Source organism: Stegodyphus dumicola, chromosome 12 (genome assembly GCF_044657685.1).
Source record: "Stegodyphus dumicola isolate Sdum_Otavi_A_Nest chromosome 12, ASM4465768v1".
Lineage (NCBI taxonomy): Eukaryota > Metazoa > Arthropoda > Arachnida > Araneae > Eresidae > Stegodyphus > Stegodyphus dumicola.
Genome location: NC_140779.1, coordinates 75980488 through 75999819, shown reverse-complemented (window position 1 = coordinate 75999819; position 19332 = coordinate 75980488). Strand labels below are relative to the sequence as shown.

The 19332-nt window shown below is 31.2% G+C and overlaps 1 protein-coding gene across 2 annotated transcripts in view; it reads right to left on the bottom strand.

Moving 5' to 3' along the window:
• The window catches only part of LOC118190178 (uncharacterized), a 163356-nt gene that overhangs the window by 12662 nt on the left and 131362 nt on the right, over positions 1-19332 (bottom strand). For both annotated transcript variants that reach the window (XM_085806594.1, XM_085806595.1), the window contains exons 20-24: positions 13395-13615; positions 10858-10969; positions 10540-10670; positions 1469-1705; positions 521-724 (exon numbers count right to left, since the gene is read on the bottom strand). In XM_085806594.1, coding sequence (XP_085662720.1) covers positions 521-724; positions 1469-1705; positions 10540-10670; positions 10858-10969; positions 13395-13615 — 905 coding nt within the window. The remainder of the gene's footprint in view (positions 1-520; positions 725-1468; positions 1706-10539; positions 10671-10857; positions 10970-13394; positions 13616-19332) is intronic.

Sequence of the window (19332 nt, the reverse complement as noted above, 5' to 3'; positions counted from 1 at the left end):
GTACATCGCTACGATAAATGCCTTAATTTGTATGGTGACTATGTAGAAAAGTAGTATTTGAGTGTGGCTTTCATCTGTATATAATAAAATTTGTTTCCTATACTTTGTTTATTTTTTTATTCCAAAACGTAATATACTTTCTGGATAGCCCTCGTATTTAACCAGATGCCATTTTAAATTTTTTTTTTCCTTTATGAGAAAAAAATTTTCACCAAGGTTAATTAATTAGCTGAACGTAATAATGATTCTTCAAAGCTCTGCTTTATTTTGGAGGAGGGAAGGATTAATGACAGTAACATATCATTAAAAATGATACTTAGCAATTAATCAGCAGATAGTACAAAAAAAAAAAAAAAACTTTGTAAAATAACTTTTTATCAGAATAAAAGAAAAAAACTCATTACCATTATTTATCGAAAAAATCTACTGCAAATACATCAAATACAGTAAGTAAGCTTAAAAACTAATACAATATGTGCATGCATTCGCTCGCCCCCCCCCCCAAAAAAAAAAAACTTACACGTGGAACAGTATTGTGCCATGCTTCTGAGCCAATGACAACTTCAGCCAGCCCATGATTTGCATTTCGGAGAAGTGCAGAGCTTCGTTCTTCCAAACGAGCAATTAAAGGTAGAGTAGATGAAACCCTATTTTCTGAAACTTCATTTGATGACAGCTCTTTTCCTTTTTTGTTGCAAACTGAACTTTCTTCTGGAGAAGTCGCCTAAAATACAATTAAAAATTTCTCATTAACTAACTAAATTACTTTTTATACAAGATCTTTAACAACAGATTGAATTGATTCATATTATTAAACCACACCACAATGCTGTCTCTTGCCATATGATTATTTACCTACACAAAGACTGCACTGAGGACCCTCCAATCAAGGGGTGTGCAATAAATTATTAACCTACATGTGATAGAATACTTGTTAGATGACAAAACACTATAGAATGACTGCATCCTCTGGAAGTACAAAGAGAAAACAACAAACAAGAATGCCATTTGATTGAGAGGTTGATTAATATTGTCAGCCAGTAATAATGATGTATTATGTTTTAATATCCATAATATTAAAAATATCATTCAACACCAATTCAAGATAAGAAATCAAAATATTTACAGCTTAAAAGTACTAAATGTTCACAGTTCATTCATAATTTGCAACTGCAATGCAATTAATTTTGAACAGAACCAGATTGTAATCAATTTTCTGATAGCCAGAAAGGGGAAAAAATGACTAGAATATTAATTCTCTTCCAACCAGAACTAACACTTATGTAATAGTGAGAATAAAAATCCTCATTAATAATAACAACGATTAAAACATTTACGCACTAAATGAAATAATTTTAAATGCAACCAACTCTTGCATAAAAAAATTATACACTTTGAAAAACAAAACTTTAAAAATTAAAGCCTAGATAACATTTAATGAAAACTTATCAATTAAAAAATGGCTTACATTTCTTTTTACTTGCTTGAATGAAGAATCTGATGGAAGATTTCCTCTGGCTGAAGATGTTTTCTTTTCAACAGATGCACTTCCAGTTGCAGCATTAGGGATCTGATTTTTAGCTGCACCATTATCACATGATTGTGTTTCCTGATGTTTATTATGAAACAAATCACGTATTATTCTTGTAGATAAGCTCTGAATTAACAGACTCAAACGATCAGATAAGCCATCACACTGAGCCACCTTAAGAGAAGGTTTAAATGAAGCATGTCAAATGATTTAGAAATCACATCTTGAGAACTACAAACATATTTTATTTCAACAATACACAGAAATGTTCAAAATTAAAATGCACAACAAAATAAACACAAAATATAAAGTAGAATTCTGACACTTTGAATACCATGGGACCAGAGGTTGTGTAGATTAGACAATTTCTCAAATTTTGTTGAATTTTCTTTATATGTTTTTTTTTTTTTTTTTTTTCTTTCTTTCTAATTTTTACAAGTTCAGCTGTTTTGCTTATAAATAACTAATTAAATTGTTCCTTAATAATTCCTAATAAGCAAGATAGAAGATAAACAAGAATACAAAACTATTTTATTTTTAACTATTTTCTTTGTTATATATTTATATAACAAAGAAAATGTCAGAATGTGAATAAATGATAAGAAATTTCTTTACGAAATAGATTCTTCTTTTTTAAAAACATATTAAAGTGTTTTATGTTAGAAATAAAATTATATATCCATAAGCACAATTATTTTAAAGTAATTTTTATACTTTTAAATAAGAGATGAAACAAAAGTAAACTTTAAAAACCCAAGCAGTATGGGTTTCTTCTAAATTAAATCTCTACAGCAGTTTTACAGTTATGTTCCATACATGAGCAACTGGATTGTTAATAAAGCTAGCAGTTTATCAAAAGTGCTAAGACTGACATTTTGAATTAAAAAAAAAAAAAAAAAAAAAAAAACACCTCTGTGTTTTAACTCTTTATTCCTATCCTATATTTTTCCAACTTTAATGCCAGAAATATCTCTGCAAGGACTTTAAAAGAAAGGAGCAGTGCGAGAATCTCTATTCACTGCCAATGTAAACAAGCTTGCTAGTTGCAGAGATGCTAAACAAATCAATACTGAGGTGCATTTTTAAGTTAAAATTCAGCATATCAAAAAGCTATGGATAAATAAATTCTTTATACAAGCTACCCATATAAAATCAAAATTAAAAGACAACAGAATATACATCCTAGAATAATAATTAATATAAAATGAAATATCTGTAGATTTGTATGTTTACTGTAAGAATGCTGAAACATGCAGAGGAATCACCAATGAAGTACACTACCTTTTCAATTTAAATACCGTATTTACGCGAATCTAATGCGCATCGTTTTTGGCCAAATGTAGTAGTATTCAAAATTGGGTTGCGCATTAGATTCGAGTGCAAAGTTCGCCAATGAAGTCAACCAAATTTAAATCGTAACAAGGGATTACTGTATTTCTCGACTACATTTACCGTTACATTTATCGTTGACACATTATTGCATAGAGGATACAAACTGCAAAAGGCAGGGAGAGAGTTCAACTTAGCTGAGAGAAATGTTCGCTTGTGGTGGCAACAGAAATTGGCACTGTTTGCAACTAAAGCTAGTAAAAAGAAATTCACTGGCCCTCGCAAAGGAAGACACCCTAAAATTGAAGAAAACATTTTGGAATTTGTACGTGAAAGGAGGAAGAATGGGCAACCTGTAACTAGTGACACCATACGAAATAAAGCAAAAGAGGAGGCTGATGTTCTTGGAATACCGAAACAAGAGTTTAAGGCTAGCAGTGGATGGGTGGATCGGTTTATGAAGCGGATGTGCTTATCTGTAAGACACCGTACAACAATATGCCAAAAGCTTCCTGCAGATTTTGAGGGAAAACTACTAGCATTTCAGCGGTATGTCATCACACTTCGGAAGGAAAAGAATTTTTCAATGGGGCAAATTGGCAATGCTGACGAGACGCCAATTTGGTTTGATATGCCTCGTAAGTACACCATTATGGAGAAGGGGATTAAGGAAGCTATCAAAACTTCGGGATGTGAAAAACAACACGTAACAGCGATGCTGGCAATAACAGCAGATGGGTGCAAACTTCCCCCTTTCTTAATCTTCAAACGGAAAACATGCCCTAAAACCCCCAAGAATAAAAAGCTGTTCCCAGATGATGTCCTGATTCAAAACCAAGAGAAGGGGTGAATGACGGAATCATTAATGCTTGATTGGTTCTGAAATGTATGGAAACGCCATCCCGGTGGGCTCTCCAATCCAGCATCAATGCTTTGTCTTGACGCATTTCGTGGTCATCTCACCGACGACGTAAAAACAAAGATGCACAGCCTAGGCAGTGATCTTGTTATCATTCCTGGAGGAATGACGTCTGTGTTACAACCCCTGGACGTTAGTATAAATAAACCTTTTAAGGGGTACGTTCAGGCGGAGTACGAAAAATGAAAGATGGCTTTGTGAGCCAAACCGTGAATTGACCCCGACAGGAAAAATTAAGCGTGCTGCATCGCACATTATTGCACACTGGGTTTCTGCTGCCTGGAAAAGCATCGAAGCACCAATGATTGTGAAATCTTTCAAGAAATGGTGCATTTCAAATTAATTGAATAGCAGTAAAGATGACGTGCTCTGGAACGCCGAGGATGACGATGAGGAAAGTGTTGGCAGTGGTGATAAAGGCAAAGCATATTTTGCTTTCCTTAAATAAAGCTAAGACTTAACTAAATAAAATTCCTGCTTTATTCCGTAAATAAAATAAAAGAGCTAACACTGTAGCCTTTACATTTACAATCATTTGATTGAAAGCAAACTAGCATAATGCTAACTGATAATCACACAAGAGAACAAGAAGAACAAGATTATATAGTCATCTACAATAGCAAGAAAATATTTACTCCCACCCTTAGATGGAACTGGTAGTGGGCCACAAATGTCTAAATAAACCAACTGCAATGGTTTATCCGATCTCTTCAGAATAGTTTTAAGAGTTATTCTACTAGATTTAGCAATAATACACGATTCACACCTCTCTATTGGTTTTTCAATTTCTGGTAACCCTTTCACGCTTTGATTCTTACTAGTTTTCTTAATATAATCAAAATTTACGTGGCTAAATCTCCGATGCCATAGCATTGCATCGTCTACTTTATTTAACTTTCCAATTTCTGTACCGTAACCAGCTTCCCTTTTACCTGTTGCATATCTAAATGGTTTTACGTGATAAAGTCTGTCATATCGTTTAGCGTAGCATAATCTATCCCAATTATTAAAGTATATCCACATCTTCCCTTTTGAAATCACAAAATGAGCACCAGCCTTTTCTAACCTTGCTCCTGATAATAAATTTCTTCTTAGATTTGGATTATATAACACATTATCTAACTCAATCCAATTTATTCGATTGCCTACTTTTACTGCAAATTTGACAGTACCCTTTCCTAGTACTGTACTTTCACAATTTCCTACAGCTAAAGACATACGTATATTGTTTATTTCTTTGAAATTTGTCATTAAATTTCTATTATTAGAGAAATGAAATGTAGCTGCAGTATCTACGACCCAATTAAATTTATCTGCGTTACCTCCTTTATCTGTAGTTGTTACATAATTTCCTACTAACATTAATTCTTTATCTTTAAACTGTCCATTTTTATCGTCTATTTTAAACTTCTGATTTTTACTTACATTTTCCTTACATTGAGCAATTAAGTGCCCAAATTTATGACATCTGAAACAAGGTCCTATTCTCATATTCCCCATTTTTTTCTTAGATTTAGTTTTATTTTCAACTTTACCTTTCCCTGCGTTTAAACTAATAGTGTTAAACACGCTTACCTTGCTGTCTTCTAAATCGGCAATTACGTGGCGAAGTCGGCTTTCTTCCCTTACCAGCTCTTCAGCAATTCTTTCCAGCGTAAAATCTTTGTCCTTCCACCTATAGATCAATTGTAGAATGCCGGAGTATTCCTGGGGTAATCTCCTTATTGCCTGGAATCCTTTAAAAAGATCTGCCAAGTTGTGACCAGCTTCAGCCAACTTCTTTGCAGTCATTCTTATTCTTGCGATGAATAATCCTATTTCTTCATTTGGCGTATATCTAATACTAAAAAATTCATCCAGTAACTGAATTATCCTTGCTCTTGTTTTGAGTTCGAGTTGCTTCTGTAGAACTTCCCACGCTTCTTTACCACTTGAACATTCTTGTATCAGCGGTCTGAACTCAGCTTTAATTCCGTGATATAATGTAGTGAAGGCTCTGTTCTCTCTTAGTGTGAACTCCTGCTTTTCACGCCTTGTTGCACTTTTATCTAATTCTTCTTTGTCCTCTATGAAGCTCCAACAATTTCTATCCAGTAACAGCATTTTCATGTCGACTTTCCATCGATCCCAGTTGTCATGGTTTAACAACTCAAAACCTTCAGGTAGTAATGACATCTTCAATTAAGTGTGAGCACAACAACTTGAACAAACTTCTAAGACAGGTCAGCTTCTTTTCGTGGATGACGGCCCTCTTCACCTACATTCCTTCAATGCTGAGTTGAACTGGATGACTGATTAGCTGTTGGCGCTGGGCCCATAACCCTGTTGGCAGTGGTGTTAAAGGTAAAGCATATTTTGCTTTCCTTAAATAAAGCTAAGACTAAACTAAATAAAATTCATGCTTTATTCCATAAATAAAATAAAAGAGCTAACACTGTAGCCTTTACATTTAAAATCATTTGATTGAAAGCAAACTAGCATAATGCTAACTGATAATCACACAAGAGAACAAGAAGAACAATATTCGCCGATACCGGCGTACATATATATTATACTCGGCCAACCCGCCGATCTTGACGTCATCGGCCAATCAGCGGCAACTACGTTAGCTTACCGCCGATCGACCTCCGATCAAAATTTGCATGTGGGAAAACTAAAGCCAACAGAAAGAAGAAATGAATCTGCTTCTGACCAAGAGACTGCGATGGTTCCAGTGATGAAAACATTAGTGAATAAAGACGTTTACTATTAATCACTGATTGTAGAAACTGTTAGCTAGATATAAATGTTACGATTTATTTCATGTTCATATTTTACGATAGTTACCGTATATACGGTAGTGGTAATTAACAATGATTGTTTCACATAACAATAGCCCACTAACAGATTAATTCTATGTTCTGTTACCTTATGTATAAATCCATTTTGTATAAAATATGGTATCTAAATTTAAATAAAATTATCATACCATTGATTGATAGTTCACATACATATTCATTGTTGTATAAAATAAGATTCAATAAATTCCTCATACCATTGATGCGCATTACATACGCCAACAAACAATTTTTTTATTATTTAAAGTTTTAAAATGGGGATGCGCATTAGATTCGCATAAATACGGTATATTATTAAACAGAGTAAACTTTGAACTAATATTTCACAAGACCGGAAATTGAAATTCATAATTAATAAATTTCAAATAATCATAAGAAATGCAATAATAAATTAAACAATTTTAAAACCAAAACATTTCAAACAACAAAACCCCTTTTCAAAAATTATGAAATTAAAAGAAAAATGAACAAAAACAGAAGAGGAACTCAATCAATCTCAATGTCACTTCCTCAGGGGGGAGGAACCTTGCAATTAACTGAAATCTCTCTTCTACAAAAATCCTTGCTTTTCTGTATCCAGAATTAGCCGATGAACCATTTCAATGTATTTAAATTATAATACTTCATTCGAAAATTTTGGCTCTTCCCCAAAGTAAGGGACATTTTTTTTTTTAAATTATAAGCATTAGAAAAATCTTAAATAAAGAGAATTCTATCCCTTTAAAAGAAATGAAAATGAATGTGAAAAACAAAAGTGACAAAGCAAAACTTCAGTGAAAATTTTTTAAAATTTAAATGTGATTCTTTAAACAGAAAATGTAATGAGCTAAGATGTAGTTAAAAAAACCTATTTCGAACATACAAAACGAAATTAAGAACTCCCTTCACTCTCATTAAAATTTGATAGGCAGTACAGAAATATAAATATATAAACACATACTGTAATAGTAATCACTCTACTAACTAAAGATCTCAGGAAGTCACTTTTAAAGCCCTGCTGCCTAGGGAATCAAACCATGGCCAATGCAATATATTGATTGATGTTAGCTTCAATGCTTTTAGACTTTGAGTGATTGTGGGAAAGTGGGCGGTAACATTTTTCTATCTGACCTAAACAATAAGAGATGCCCCAAGACATTTGCATGGAATGGGATATCTTTTTTAACATTTTTCTTTTGTGGCATAGCAATGGGGAAAAGAGAAAGAGATGACTTCGAAGAACTTCAGTTTAATTAACATAAACTGCACTTTACCTATTTTTCTAATTTGATCCAGCTTTTTTTTTCAAAATTAAAGTTTGAATTTTTAATTTTTTGAAAGCTTCTAATTTTGTAGTAGGTTATATAATCTGAAAGCTTATTCAGTGTCTTTCTTCTATAACAGTCTTGATAAGTAAAAATAACATTGGCTCAATTTAGGCTTAAGAAAATACAACACCAAAATCAGGCAAAACTACAATCATATTTTGGCAGAAATTCAGAATGCTATAAGGCAAAATTTTCTTATTAATGGAATTTTTGAAGAACTGATAATAAATGAAGATGATATAACAGAAGGTTTCCACTGCGATGACTATGCTCCAATCAGCAATAAACTAATGAATGGCAAGTTTCAGAAAATGTTGCTACCAATAGCGAAGAAAGACATGAACTAGGTTTTCGAGATTGAAAAAGGTTTCAACTCGCTGTTTAGTTGGAACACACAAGAAAAGAAACAGCTTAAACAACTTAAACAAATGTTTCATAAAATAAATAAATATTGATCTTTTTCTGTAAGTTTTCGTTCTCTTAAGATCATAAATGCTTCACTAATTCATAACTATTTCATATTTTTTAATTTATAATTTCTATGTCATATTACTAGATTTAAATTGATGATTTGTAATCTGGGATCATCGAAATCCCAGTAACTCCTGATTTTATACCATAAAGTATTTAAAAATATCTTTATTTGCTAGCAAAACATGAAACACATTTTTATGCAATAGCACAACAATGATGTACTCTAAATATACTTTAGTAACCACTCAAGAGCCCAAAAAAGCAATGAAAAGCAGCTGAATCAGATTTCTGAAATATCAACGTTCTCTGAAAACTTTTGCTATCATACATTCCTATATATTCTACTTTTAAGAGCTGGAAGAACTTTCATCTCGTACTGTTATAAATTTATAAAATTATTTGTATTTATTTCATGTATTTTAAATTATGCAATGTTATAATGTTACATATTGCTTATTTATTAATATTTTAGTGCATTTTATTTAATAAATTTATAGTGTACTTTTGTTTACTCAAATTTTTGGCCACTTACTGTGTTTGTATTTATTTTATGTACTCTGTTATAGATCTTTTAATTCTGAATCAACTGATGTTTAAGTCTTAAAGAAAGTTCAACCAGAATTTGAGATATGAGCAAAAACTCTCCTGATGAACCTTGGTAGCGACTATTGTAGTTAACTTGACAATATTTGTTGATTTTTTACCAAATTGGCTACATTCTGGAAATTTTCAGTTCATACATGTTTGAAGCGGTAAGACTATTTTTTCCTAAAGCTCTCAAAAGGGCTCAGCAATTCTATAAATACAGCTGCAGTGAAGACAAAGTCTGTTCAGTTAGCTAACTAGTCCAAGTTGTGTGACAACACAATGAATGAGATTGCCAATCTGCAAAATGTTTTAAGGTGAATTACCTTTATGTATATTTTTCCCTTGAGCTATTTATACAGTCAAAAGTCTTTAATCCGAACTCGTCGAGACTTCGGCGATTCCGGATTATCGATTTTTCCGAGGAATTTGATTTAAATCATATCAAAGACGGAGTACATCAAGATGAAATACTACATTTAATAAGGAATTATAAGCCGAATAAAATAAAAACATCTGCCCGGAAGATAACGATAAGTGCTGACAGATCAACTTCCAGTTCACTGCGCGCCGCGACATCCCCCCCCCCCCCCCGCACAGAGGAGTGTAAAATTGATAAACAGATTTCGGAACGGTTAGATAAACAAAGGATATGCCTTTTCCATTTTTTATAGCAATTCAACTTTTTGTTTGATGGACATCGAAACATACTTTCATTTTGTAGATCCTTTGGGAGCTCCAGCATCGGAAATTCTATCTGACATAATCGAAAGTTCAAGCTTTTTTTTATAAAATTGCTCTTACAGTCTGCAAAAAATAATAAGCCGGATCCAATTCGAAGATTAAGGAACAACGCAATCATCAACATGAACTGAAATAGATAATTAGATAATTTTAGCTTATACCGTCCGTTATACATTAAACGCGCACGCGAAAACGTATTCTGCGCTTGCGCAGACGCATATGTGCAGTCGTAAAGGTCTTGCATACACGCGTAAACGCCTATGCGCATGCGTCAAAGCGGCACATGTTCAGAAAGATTTTAGCTTTGAGGTCCGGATTATAGATCATTCCGGATTATGGGTGTCCGAATTAACAACTTTTGACTGTAGCTGTTTACTTGTGAGAGCTGTTAAACATTGCAATAAAGCACCATTTTTTCATTGTCAATCTAGAATAGTTACTAGAATGATCTCTAAGAACTCATACTGCAAAATATTACAATCATTATTTTTTTAAATTTTAATGAGTCCATATTTATAATTTTTGACTGTGAACTAACTACAAAAATATACTTCAAATTATTTAATTAAAAGATTTTTTCATGATTTTTGGTTTTGCTTAATGTTAGGCTGACATTACAAGGAAAAAAAAAAAAAAAATAAATAATACTAAACATTTTTGTGTAAGCAGAAATTAGCACATTCTTAAATTTCAAATATTTTCCATAAAATATATAAAATATTAGGTTTTTTAAAAGGACTTTTAAAACCCTCTTAAAAAATTAGGAGTCGCTGGTTATTTTTAAATATTAATAAGGATTCAAATTCTACTTACTATTGCTTCCAAAATTACAGTTTCTGCAACAAAATTTCCATTGTTAGTACATCTATCATTTAATGCCAAAAAGTCCTTGAATAATTTCTCACATGTACTCCAAAAATTCTTTCCAAAATTACTCCAACCTTCTATAAAGGTTAAAAAAATATATATATTACCCAAATTAAACATTTATTAGCAATTATTACTTAAATTATATTCCTGTGAACTAAACTGATATGACATAGGCTGCATACGAAAGTTCACACATAAGCATAAAATTTTTTTATAAAGATGTATAATATAAATTCAAAACAGAACTTATAAAATGCTTACCTGCTGAACTCTGAGGCTTAAGGACTGCATCCAAAAACTCACGAACAACGTTCTTCATGAAAGCAATCAACTCATCATTATAATCAATACCCTCATGAATATCCATTTTATTCTAGAAATAAACAGATTAAAAAAAAACTACAATTTTCGATTCCAATAGCATCGTGTTTTATGTTATTAAGCAAACATTTAACTTCTTATCTTTTACTTCAACAGAAGGGGAGCAGAAACTGATTAAATGGGGGGGAAAAAAAAATTTAGAAATAATGCAAAGTTATGAATGCTAAATATTTCCTGTGGATCTCAGAGCAAATTAATTTTTGTTATTGATTAATAATATTTTTTTAACTTTTTCTTCTAATAAAAAGACTGCACATCATTGAATTGTTTTAAACAATTTTTCATGTTAATTAAAATACTATAAAAGTAATTACAATAACTGAAAATTGTGAATTTAAAATCTGAAACTTACATGTAAATTTAAATAACTGTTCTATATGAATATGAGCTAATTTGATGATTACTTAAACTAATAAGACTAATTCAGAAGTCAAACAACAAAAATCAGCGTTATATTTACAAAATTTTCACAGGACTAGTTTCGATGGTTTTACCAAACCACCATCGTGAGCTGCAAAACCGCAAATGACATTATTCGTTTGCAGCTGACTTCTGAATTAGTATTTATTCGGCGTTTTATTGTGTCTTAATTAATAAGACTAATTTTATTTGAGCTTATGTGGGTAATAAAAAATTGGGCTAGGGCAAATTTTAATATCTCAGATTAGTTAAAAAAGGGGGGAGGAAGAGAAGACTTTTATTGCTCCACTAATTGATGCGATATGGTGGCTAGCTGATTCAAAATAATTGCCTAGTATGCTAATAAGGTTCCGTTTTGAACATGTATATTTGTCACAGTAGCATCTTTGCAGATTAAGGAATATTTAAATCTATTGATGAAAAGACTTCAAGGGTTATCAATAACTAATAGTGTTACACTTGTTTATGCTATCATGCTATTAATTATCACAGTATGATCATCAAAAGCACTCTGGATATAATTACCCTGTTCAGAACGTTACACTCATACTCAGAATTCAAGACACAAAACCCTATCATTAACTAAAACTAGCTTGAAACTAGGGAAGGTAACTCATACTTTTTCTCTGTAACTGAAAAATTTTTGTTACCATGTGTGAAAGCATGCTATTACATAACTACTATTTAAACCATCTTGTTTCAGTTAGTAATGCTTGTTTATTTTAAAAATTAAATATTCCTTTTTTCTTACCAATCATGTTAACTCTACAGTGCATTATGTTACCAAATGGCTACACAGTTGATTTGTCTTCTTAATGAGCAGCAAAATGTAGTCATAAGGGAACAACACATTGCATCAAGAGCAAGTTTCTGACATTTTTAATTCAATTATCACCTTTTATTTTCAATAGATGGCACTAGTTACCTGTAATGTAACAGTAAATGAAACCATAGGATAGCCTTTTCAAATAACTTCAAAGACCAAATCTCGCACTTGCTATTTACAATTAAATGTTTTTCTATGAACACCAAAAAATCATATGCATAAAATTAACATTTGTCTTGAATTTAGAAGGCTTTTTATGTACAAGCTCACATATTAAAAAAAAAAAAAAAAAAAAAACCCACAATATATATATCTGTAGCCATTTGGAAACATTATGCAGAAAGGATTCGGTGAACAATTCAATTCAACATTGGCTGCATTACTAAATCATTACAGATTACAGATCTCATAATTCAAATGGCATTAATTTAAAAATTTTGTTGTAAAAATTTCTTCTTTGCACGTAATGAAGGCAAATGCAAGATTTACAATGAAGTATTTCAATACTGATGAAATTTTATTTCAGTAATTAACCTGAATGAAAAATTCAACCATTTAGTGTTATATATCTAAATAATTTAGTAATCTTACTGATAACCATATTTTTCACAGCTGGTAGAATAAATGGGAATCTACCGTGTATCTTGCAGAATCTAAAAGACAATTCTTAGATCTAAATATGCACACATGAATTAATCAAAAAGAATATTTTATGGAGCAGTATCTTTCAAAACTTAAAATGGAAATTATAAATATTAATTTAACCAAAATAAATGTATTTTAAGATAAAGCAAAAAATTAAACCAACTGATACCGCCTTTATACACAGTAATGCATTTTTAGGGAGAAGAACGTTGTCCCATGAAATGCAAAAGTTTCCCACAAAACAAGTCTCAAAAACTATATATATAAACCTGACTTTTGATTTGTTTTGTTGAAATGCAAAAGTTTCCTAAAAAACCAATGTCCAGAAAACTATACATATACATAAGGTAGACTTTAGCTTTGTTTTAAATAAGATGGTGGAATGCTCTTTTCTTCACATATTTTAAATTTGATAAAATCAGAAAAGTATTTACAAAATCAAAGAGAAAAGATATAAATATTCTTCTCATCATTTAACAAAAAGTATGCTACCATCACACCAGCAATAACAGATAAAACAACTAACCTCTACCTCTTGAAGAAGACCACATTCATTTAAGATTTGAGAAGTCAAATCGATAACTTTTTCAGTTTGCTTCCCAGTCCAATCACAAATATTTCCCCGAACATATGCTTGCAATGGCTCTCTTATATTATCAAGAGAGTCATACTTTCCCATATGGATGTCAAGGACGTCTTTAAAAGATAGATGCCTGGCAATGAACCACATAAGTTTTTCCACAACACCTATGAAAATAATGTTTATAATAAATAAATAATTAACAAAAGTTGAAAGAATCTAAGGAAAGGGAAATTTCTTGTTCTTCCACATATATCACATTTAATTTGTACTTACATTTATCTATTAAAAATATACAGCATGCTTATAAAAGTCCTTATACAGCCACTGTTGGTCACAGATATATATACTTTCAATTACAAGAATGTTTGAAGTAAGAAAAATATTCACCTTTGTAATTTTTAAAATTAAAGATTCAATTTTGCAAAAATTACGAAATCCAAACTTTTGTACGATTCCTAATGCTACATATAGCCTTATGTTTATATACAGCATACATTAGTTTAAACTTATTTAAAGAAAAAAATCTAATATGGACAGTGCATAATCTCCCACCAAGTCCATGTTTTAAATATCAATGAGCTTTAAGTAAAGTATCACTTTCAGTTGATCGTTTGGAAGGAAAATCTAGTTTGTAGTTTCAATAAATAGAAAAGTACTGTAATATAGAATTTTGGATTGTGTTTTGTTTGGTATAATTGGCCATGAGTAAAAACTGGTTTTTCTAAATTCATATTGATATTATCAAATGTTCCTCTCTTTATATACTGTTATTAAAATTTGTATTTTATTGGTCAGTTGAATAACATTATTTGATTGGTTGTTAAATAAAGAAAATTAAGTCCTTACAATATTACAGTACAAAGTCCGATATCTGGAATGATTTAAAATCTGGACGGACCTCAAAGCCACCACCAACCAATTTTTTGGGGGGAGTGGGGGGTATGCTTTACACACGCACATTTAATTGTTTTTCATCCCATAATAAAATATGTGGAGAGTCCCAGTTCTTAACCTCACTTCGGCACAAATAAAATGCCTCATTATTGAAGAAATAATCATTTTAGCATAAATTTATGTGATCAATAAATAACTTGACTCCATAACTGCATATCTGCTTGGCATACATCTTAAACTGAAAGATTCTACATAGAAACATTGTTGATTTTACACCAACTAATATTTTATATCCTTGATGCCAGCTGGCGAATCATTATTTATTAAATTTTGCTTTCATCATTGCATGTTTATCAACACCACACTTTGAGTGATGACTCATGCAGTAACTCCTAAACAGTTTTTTTTAAATACTAATTATTGAATAACAAAGAGTATTATCCGATAACAGATTTGAGTTAAATGCAAAAAATTCTATATCCTAAAAATAGATTTTGCTAATGATACTCATACGACAAAGATTACATTTAGTGCTACTGGAATTAAGAATAACTCATTTATTTCACATAAAGCCAGAACCCCAGTGTTAGAGCTAACAGAGCTGCACCGGACGGCAGAATTGAGGGAAGAGGAGGAGTTAAAGAAGTTTTTCATTGAGATGACAATATCCCAATCATCAATTAATCAATGGACGGAGAAATCTGTAGTATGGTTCTAAATCCAGAAAATACAGTTACCGACAGTGAAGAAAGTAGCAAAAAGGCTATTGAAAAAGAAAAAAAATTATTGACAAGTTAGCTGGAATTTTTGACACAGCAATTACAGGACTTGAACAATGGAATTTAGTAACTGAACAAGATATTATATCTGTCTATAGAATTAAATCTATAGTGTATTAGCACAAAAAACAAAGCAACTTAAACAACTTACATTGAAAGAAATGTTTAATAATTTTAATAACATCTTATGGTAAAATAATAAAGTAAACATATAAATATTAAGTACAGGGGGTCGCCAAAAATTTTAGCAGTTTTGATATTTCTTTAACTTATTATAATAATTTTACAATTAACACATATTTTTACATAATGTATCTGAAAACTGATAAAGGTAAGACAATACAGACAAAGAAAAAATGAAAACGTTTCACTGCATTCTTTTTGTAATATAATATAAACATTGATTTTATTTGCTTTGCACGTGACGCTGTCATTTCGTCTGTTACTTATTTAAAATTCTCATATTGTTGTATGTCTTAAAATAAGAAATTAAAGTTCACTTAAAACTGCAATAGTATATTACAGTACAAGTGAAAAAATTGACGGTTTCACTCATGCGCGTGTTGGATTTGAGCAATGCTTATGGGGTCCCACAAAATTTCTGTAAATATTATGGGGTCTTGGAGCTGCAAAAAAATCTTAGTGATAAAAAGGGGTCTTGACTAAAAAAAGTTTAAGAAGCCCTGCTTTAGATCATAAATGCTTTGTTATTTAATAAGTTATGATTTCATATTTTTAATTTTATAATTTCTGCATGCCACCTTACTACATTTAAACTGACGATCTAATATCCGGAAAAATCCCAAATCCGGGATTGCCGAAGTCCCAAAGAGTCCGGATCTCAGACTTTGCACTGCATTCAGATTAAATACGATATGAAATGAATAATATAATTACATTTTCTTCTGTATCATTTATATTGCATCTAAATTAACTTCAATCTGCATGTATATCCTTGTGATATTTCAGTACCAGTAACTAATGCTCGTTAGTTTTTGGAATTAAGAGCTGAATAATGACCAGGGATGATGCAACTGCTCCGGGTGACAGAAATTAGGAATTACAGAGTTTGCAGTGGTTGGCGAAAAGCCGAGCATTACACCTGATAGTGACTACCGCATGTTCTGGGATCAATAAGTAAAGCAATAGGTGTTTTTCAATTTGCTATTTGCTCTTGTACCTTGTCATCTTCAACAATGCAAGAAAATAACAAGTGCATTTTTTGGTAATATGCCTGCATTACAAGGGCTTTGAACAGATCTGAAAATGAAACACTGTTTTAAAAATCTTTCTATCCTCAGCTTGATATCAATAAACATTGTGTCTAGATATAACATAAATAACCTATGTTGCATTATTTTAGATCAAATGTTCTTGATATCCTCCTAACAAAAGGGAATCAATCATACGCTGAACTTAAAAGTGTTCGAGTTCTACTCATCCACCTGTATGTTTTAATTTCTATGGTCTGAGCCCACCTAATCTCAGAAGTAAAAAGATTATCAATTGGCTCAAATTCAAAAATGAACTAAAAATAGCAATTGCAGCACTCAACATCATCTTGAATATTGAGTTAACCATAACCAAACTAAATGACAGCACTTAAAAAAAAATTCTATTAAATTTACCACTTAAATAAAACCAAATAAAACAATTTCATGTTTACATCCTGGGAAAAAATCTGGGTTAAAAACAGTCAGGAAGAAATGGAGAATTACCAGAGATCCAAATATTAAAACATACGATAATCATATTATAAAAGAAATACTTTTGAAGAATACTTATGAAAAAATACCAACTTTTTAAATAGTGATTTAATAAATGGGACACAATTTTTGAAAACATGTAAAATTGATAACCTCTATACTGCAAGACTGCAAAATATGCTGATTGTACAGTTGTGACGTGCAGATCCAAAAACTTCCAACATGCTATCGATAATTTACAATTTGAACATAACATTGTAGCACACAGGTAGAATTTATGGAACCTACAAATTAAATGCAAACAAATGCATTGTTATTCTATTCAGGAGATATGGTAAAACTCAGAATACCAACCATAATATGAGCATAAACAACCATCCACTCTTAATTATAAACTCATTTTAACAGCTTGAAATTATGTTGGCAGAGTAATTAAATTTTTAAAAGTATGTTACTTATGTCCTCAGTAAAGTAAATGTTGTGCATATGTCTATCTACAGTTTAACTGGTTGCAATTTGAAACTACACCTAAAAGTAAAAAGAAATATGTTTCTTTTATCCACCCAATTCCATTGAAATCAAGATCTTGACATCCCACATGCTTATGAATGCATATAATTTCCACAAATCTATTGCAAATTAAGAGTATCCACATATTATTAATTTAATTAATTATAATCCAATGATTCAGGACTCCTACAAGGAGCCAAGTATGACTTTTCACAACGCAGATTACTAGCTCATATAGATTGTGTAAATATTTGTATATATCCTGAAATTAATTCAACAGGAAAAACAGTTTCGAACTCTTTTTTATTGGGGGGGGGAGGGCAAAGCAAGACATGAAAGGCTTATTATTTTCATCTCATTATTCATGTATTTTACACTGTGTATTCACCATATTATGTTTATTCCCTTTTGTATTTTATTTCCCAATACCCCTATGCTTTGCTTTAACATTCCAATACATTACTAGTCATAATTTCAAGTCTTCATTCGTTACTAGATGGTGACACAGAAAAGCAACTTTCCCAATTCTACCTATTACTGCATCATTCTTCACCAGCACAAACATGCACCTTTTTTTTTTCTCCTGTAGCAACACTAGTTAGTGCTTATTACAAAATTACTGCTATTGCCTTAGAACACATGCCAGCTATAGGTTAAGGCCTGCAGTGGCTAACTGCCTAAGACTCAACATAGACGATGGCCATTAATAATATAACAGTTCTACATGCAAATTAAATGCAAGTTCAAAAAAAAAAAAAAAAAAATGACATTAATTAAACTATATGAAAAATATAACAATATAAATTTTAATTTAGCTATTTTTTCAGGCTAGTTTTATCTACTGTGAATACTACTTAAGAGAGATAAAAGTTTCTTTTTGTCACTAAAAAATCTTAAAATGTAAATTTTAAAAGTTACATATCTTGATCCATTTTTGTCACACTCAAGTATAAAAATAATAAAAGAACTGCTGTACATTTTTGCTAAATATGACCATACAGACCAGGAGCTCTATATAAAACTTGATTTCACAATTTTTATAAAACTGACATCAAATTGACTAAATTCAAAAGTAGCATAATGCGTATATTAGTAACATTTAAAATGTTTTTGTAATAGGAACTACATGTCTACCCAACAGTTGCAAAAACAAAGGCCAAATAATTACTTTAACCCTCTAAGCGGCAAAGCCGTATATATACGGCCTAGAATATTTATGTTGATATCTGTAAGAACGTATATATACGTGCATATTAAAATATGTCAATGAAATTAAAGCAATATATCAAAAGAAAACAAATCCAGGTATGAATTACCATGAGAGTTTTTGCGTTAAAATAAAAAAAATAATTTGTTCTAATAGGGAAATTTGTGCTTTCTTAGAGAAAACCTTGGCTGCCCAGAGAGTTAAGCATCTATTAATAGAAACCTTACACAGTGTATGCTCATACTGTTTTATTATTAAAAAACTTGAAAATTATTTCAGTACTTGGTTAACTAGCACTGCCGATAACAATCTTTGCTACCTTTTAGAAACGACATACAGTTTCAACACCAGCAGATTGACTTAACAGGTTTTTTTGTTTATCACTGAATTTTCTTTGCCAACCGCATTCAAATTTTAATCAGATGTTTTTTCTCTGCAGTGTTTCTCCAGTTTATTCTCTGCCTCCACATGAATTCTGCTATATGAGAAGGCTCCCTTGAATTGATTCCCAGTTCTTATTCTAATATTTTGTCATCGTTTGAAAATAATGTGTTTCTACTGCATATCTTCCATCAACTAAAGTTTCACTGCATAAGCATTAGAGCAAAATAACATATGGCTAGAGAGAAAGTGGATTATCCATTTTACTTCTTAGCAAATCTGGTAAATGCATGATATAGTAAAAATTCACATCAAATAAACAGATTTGTCAAAAATTTCTCACAGAAAAATGATTATATATACATAAAGAGAGACCTAATGCAAGGTCATGCTGTAACCCATAT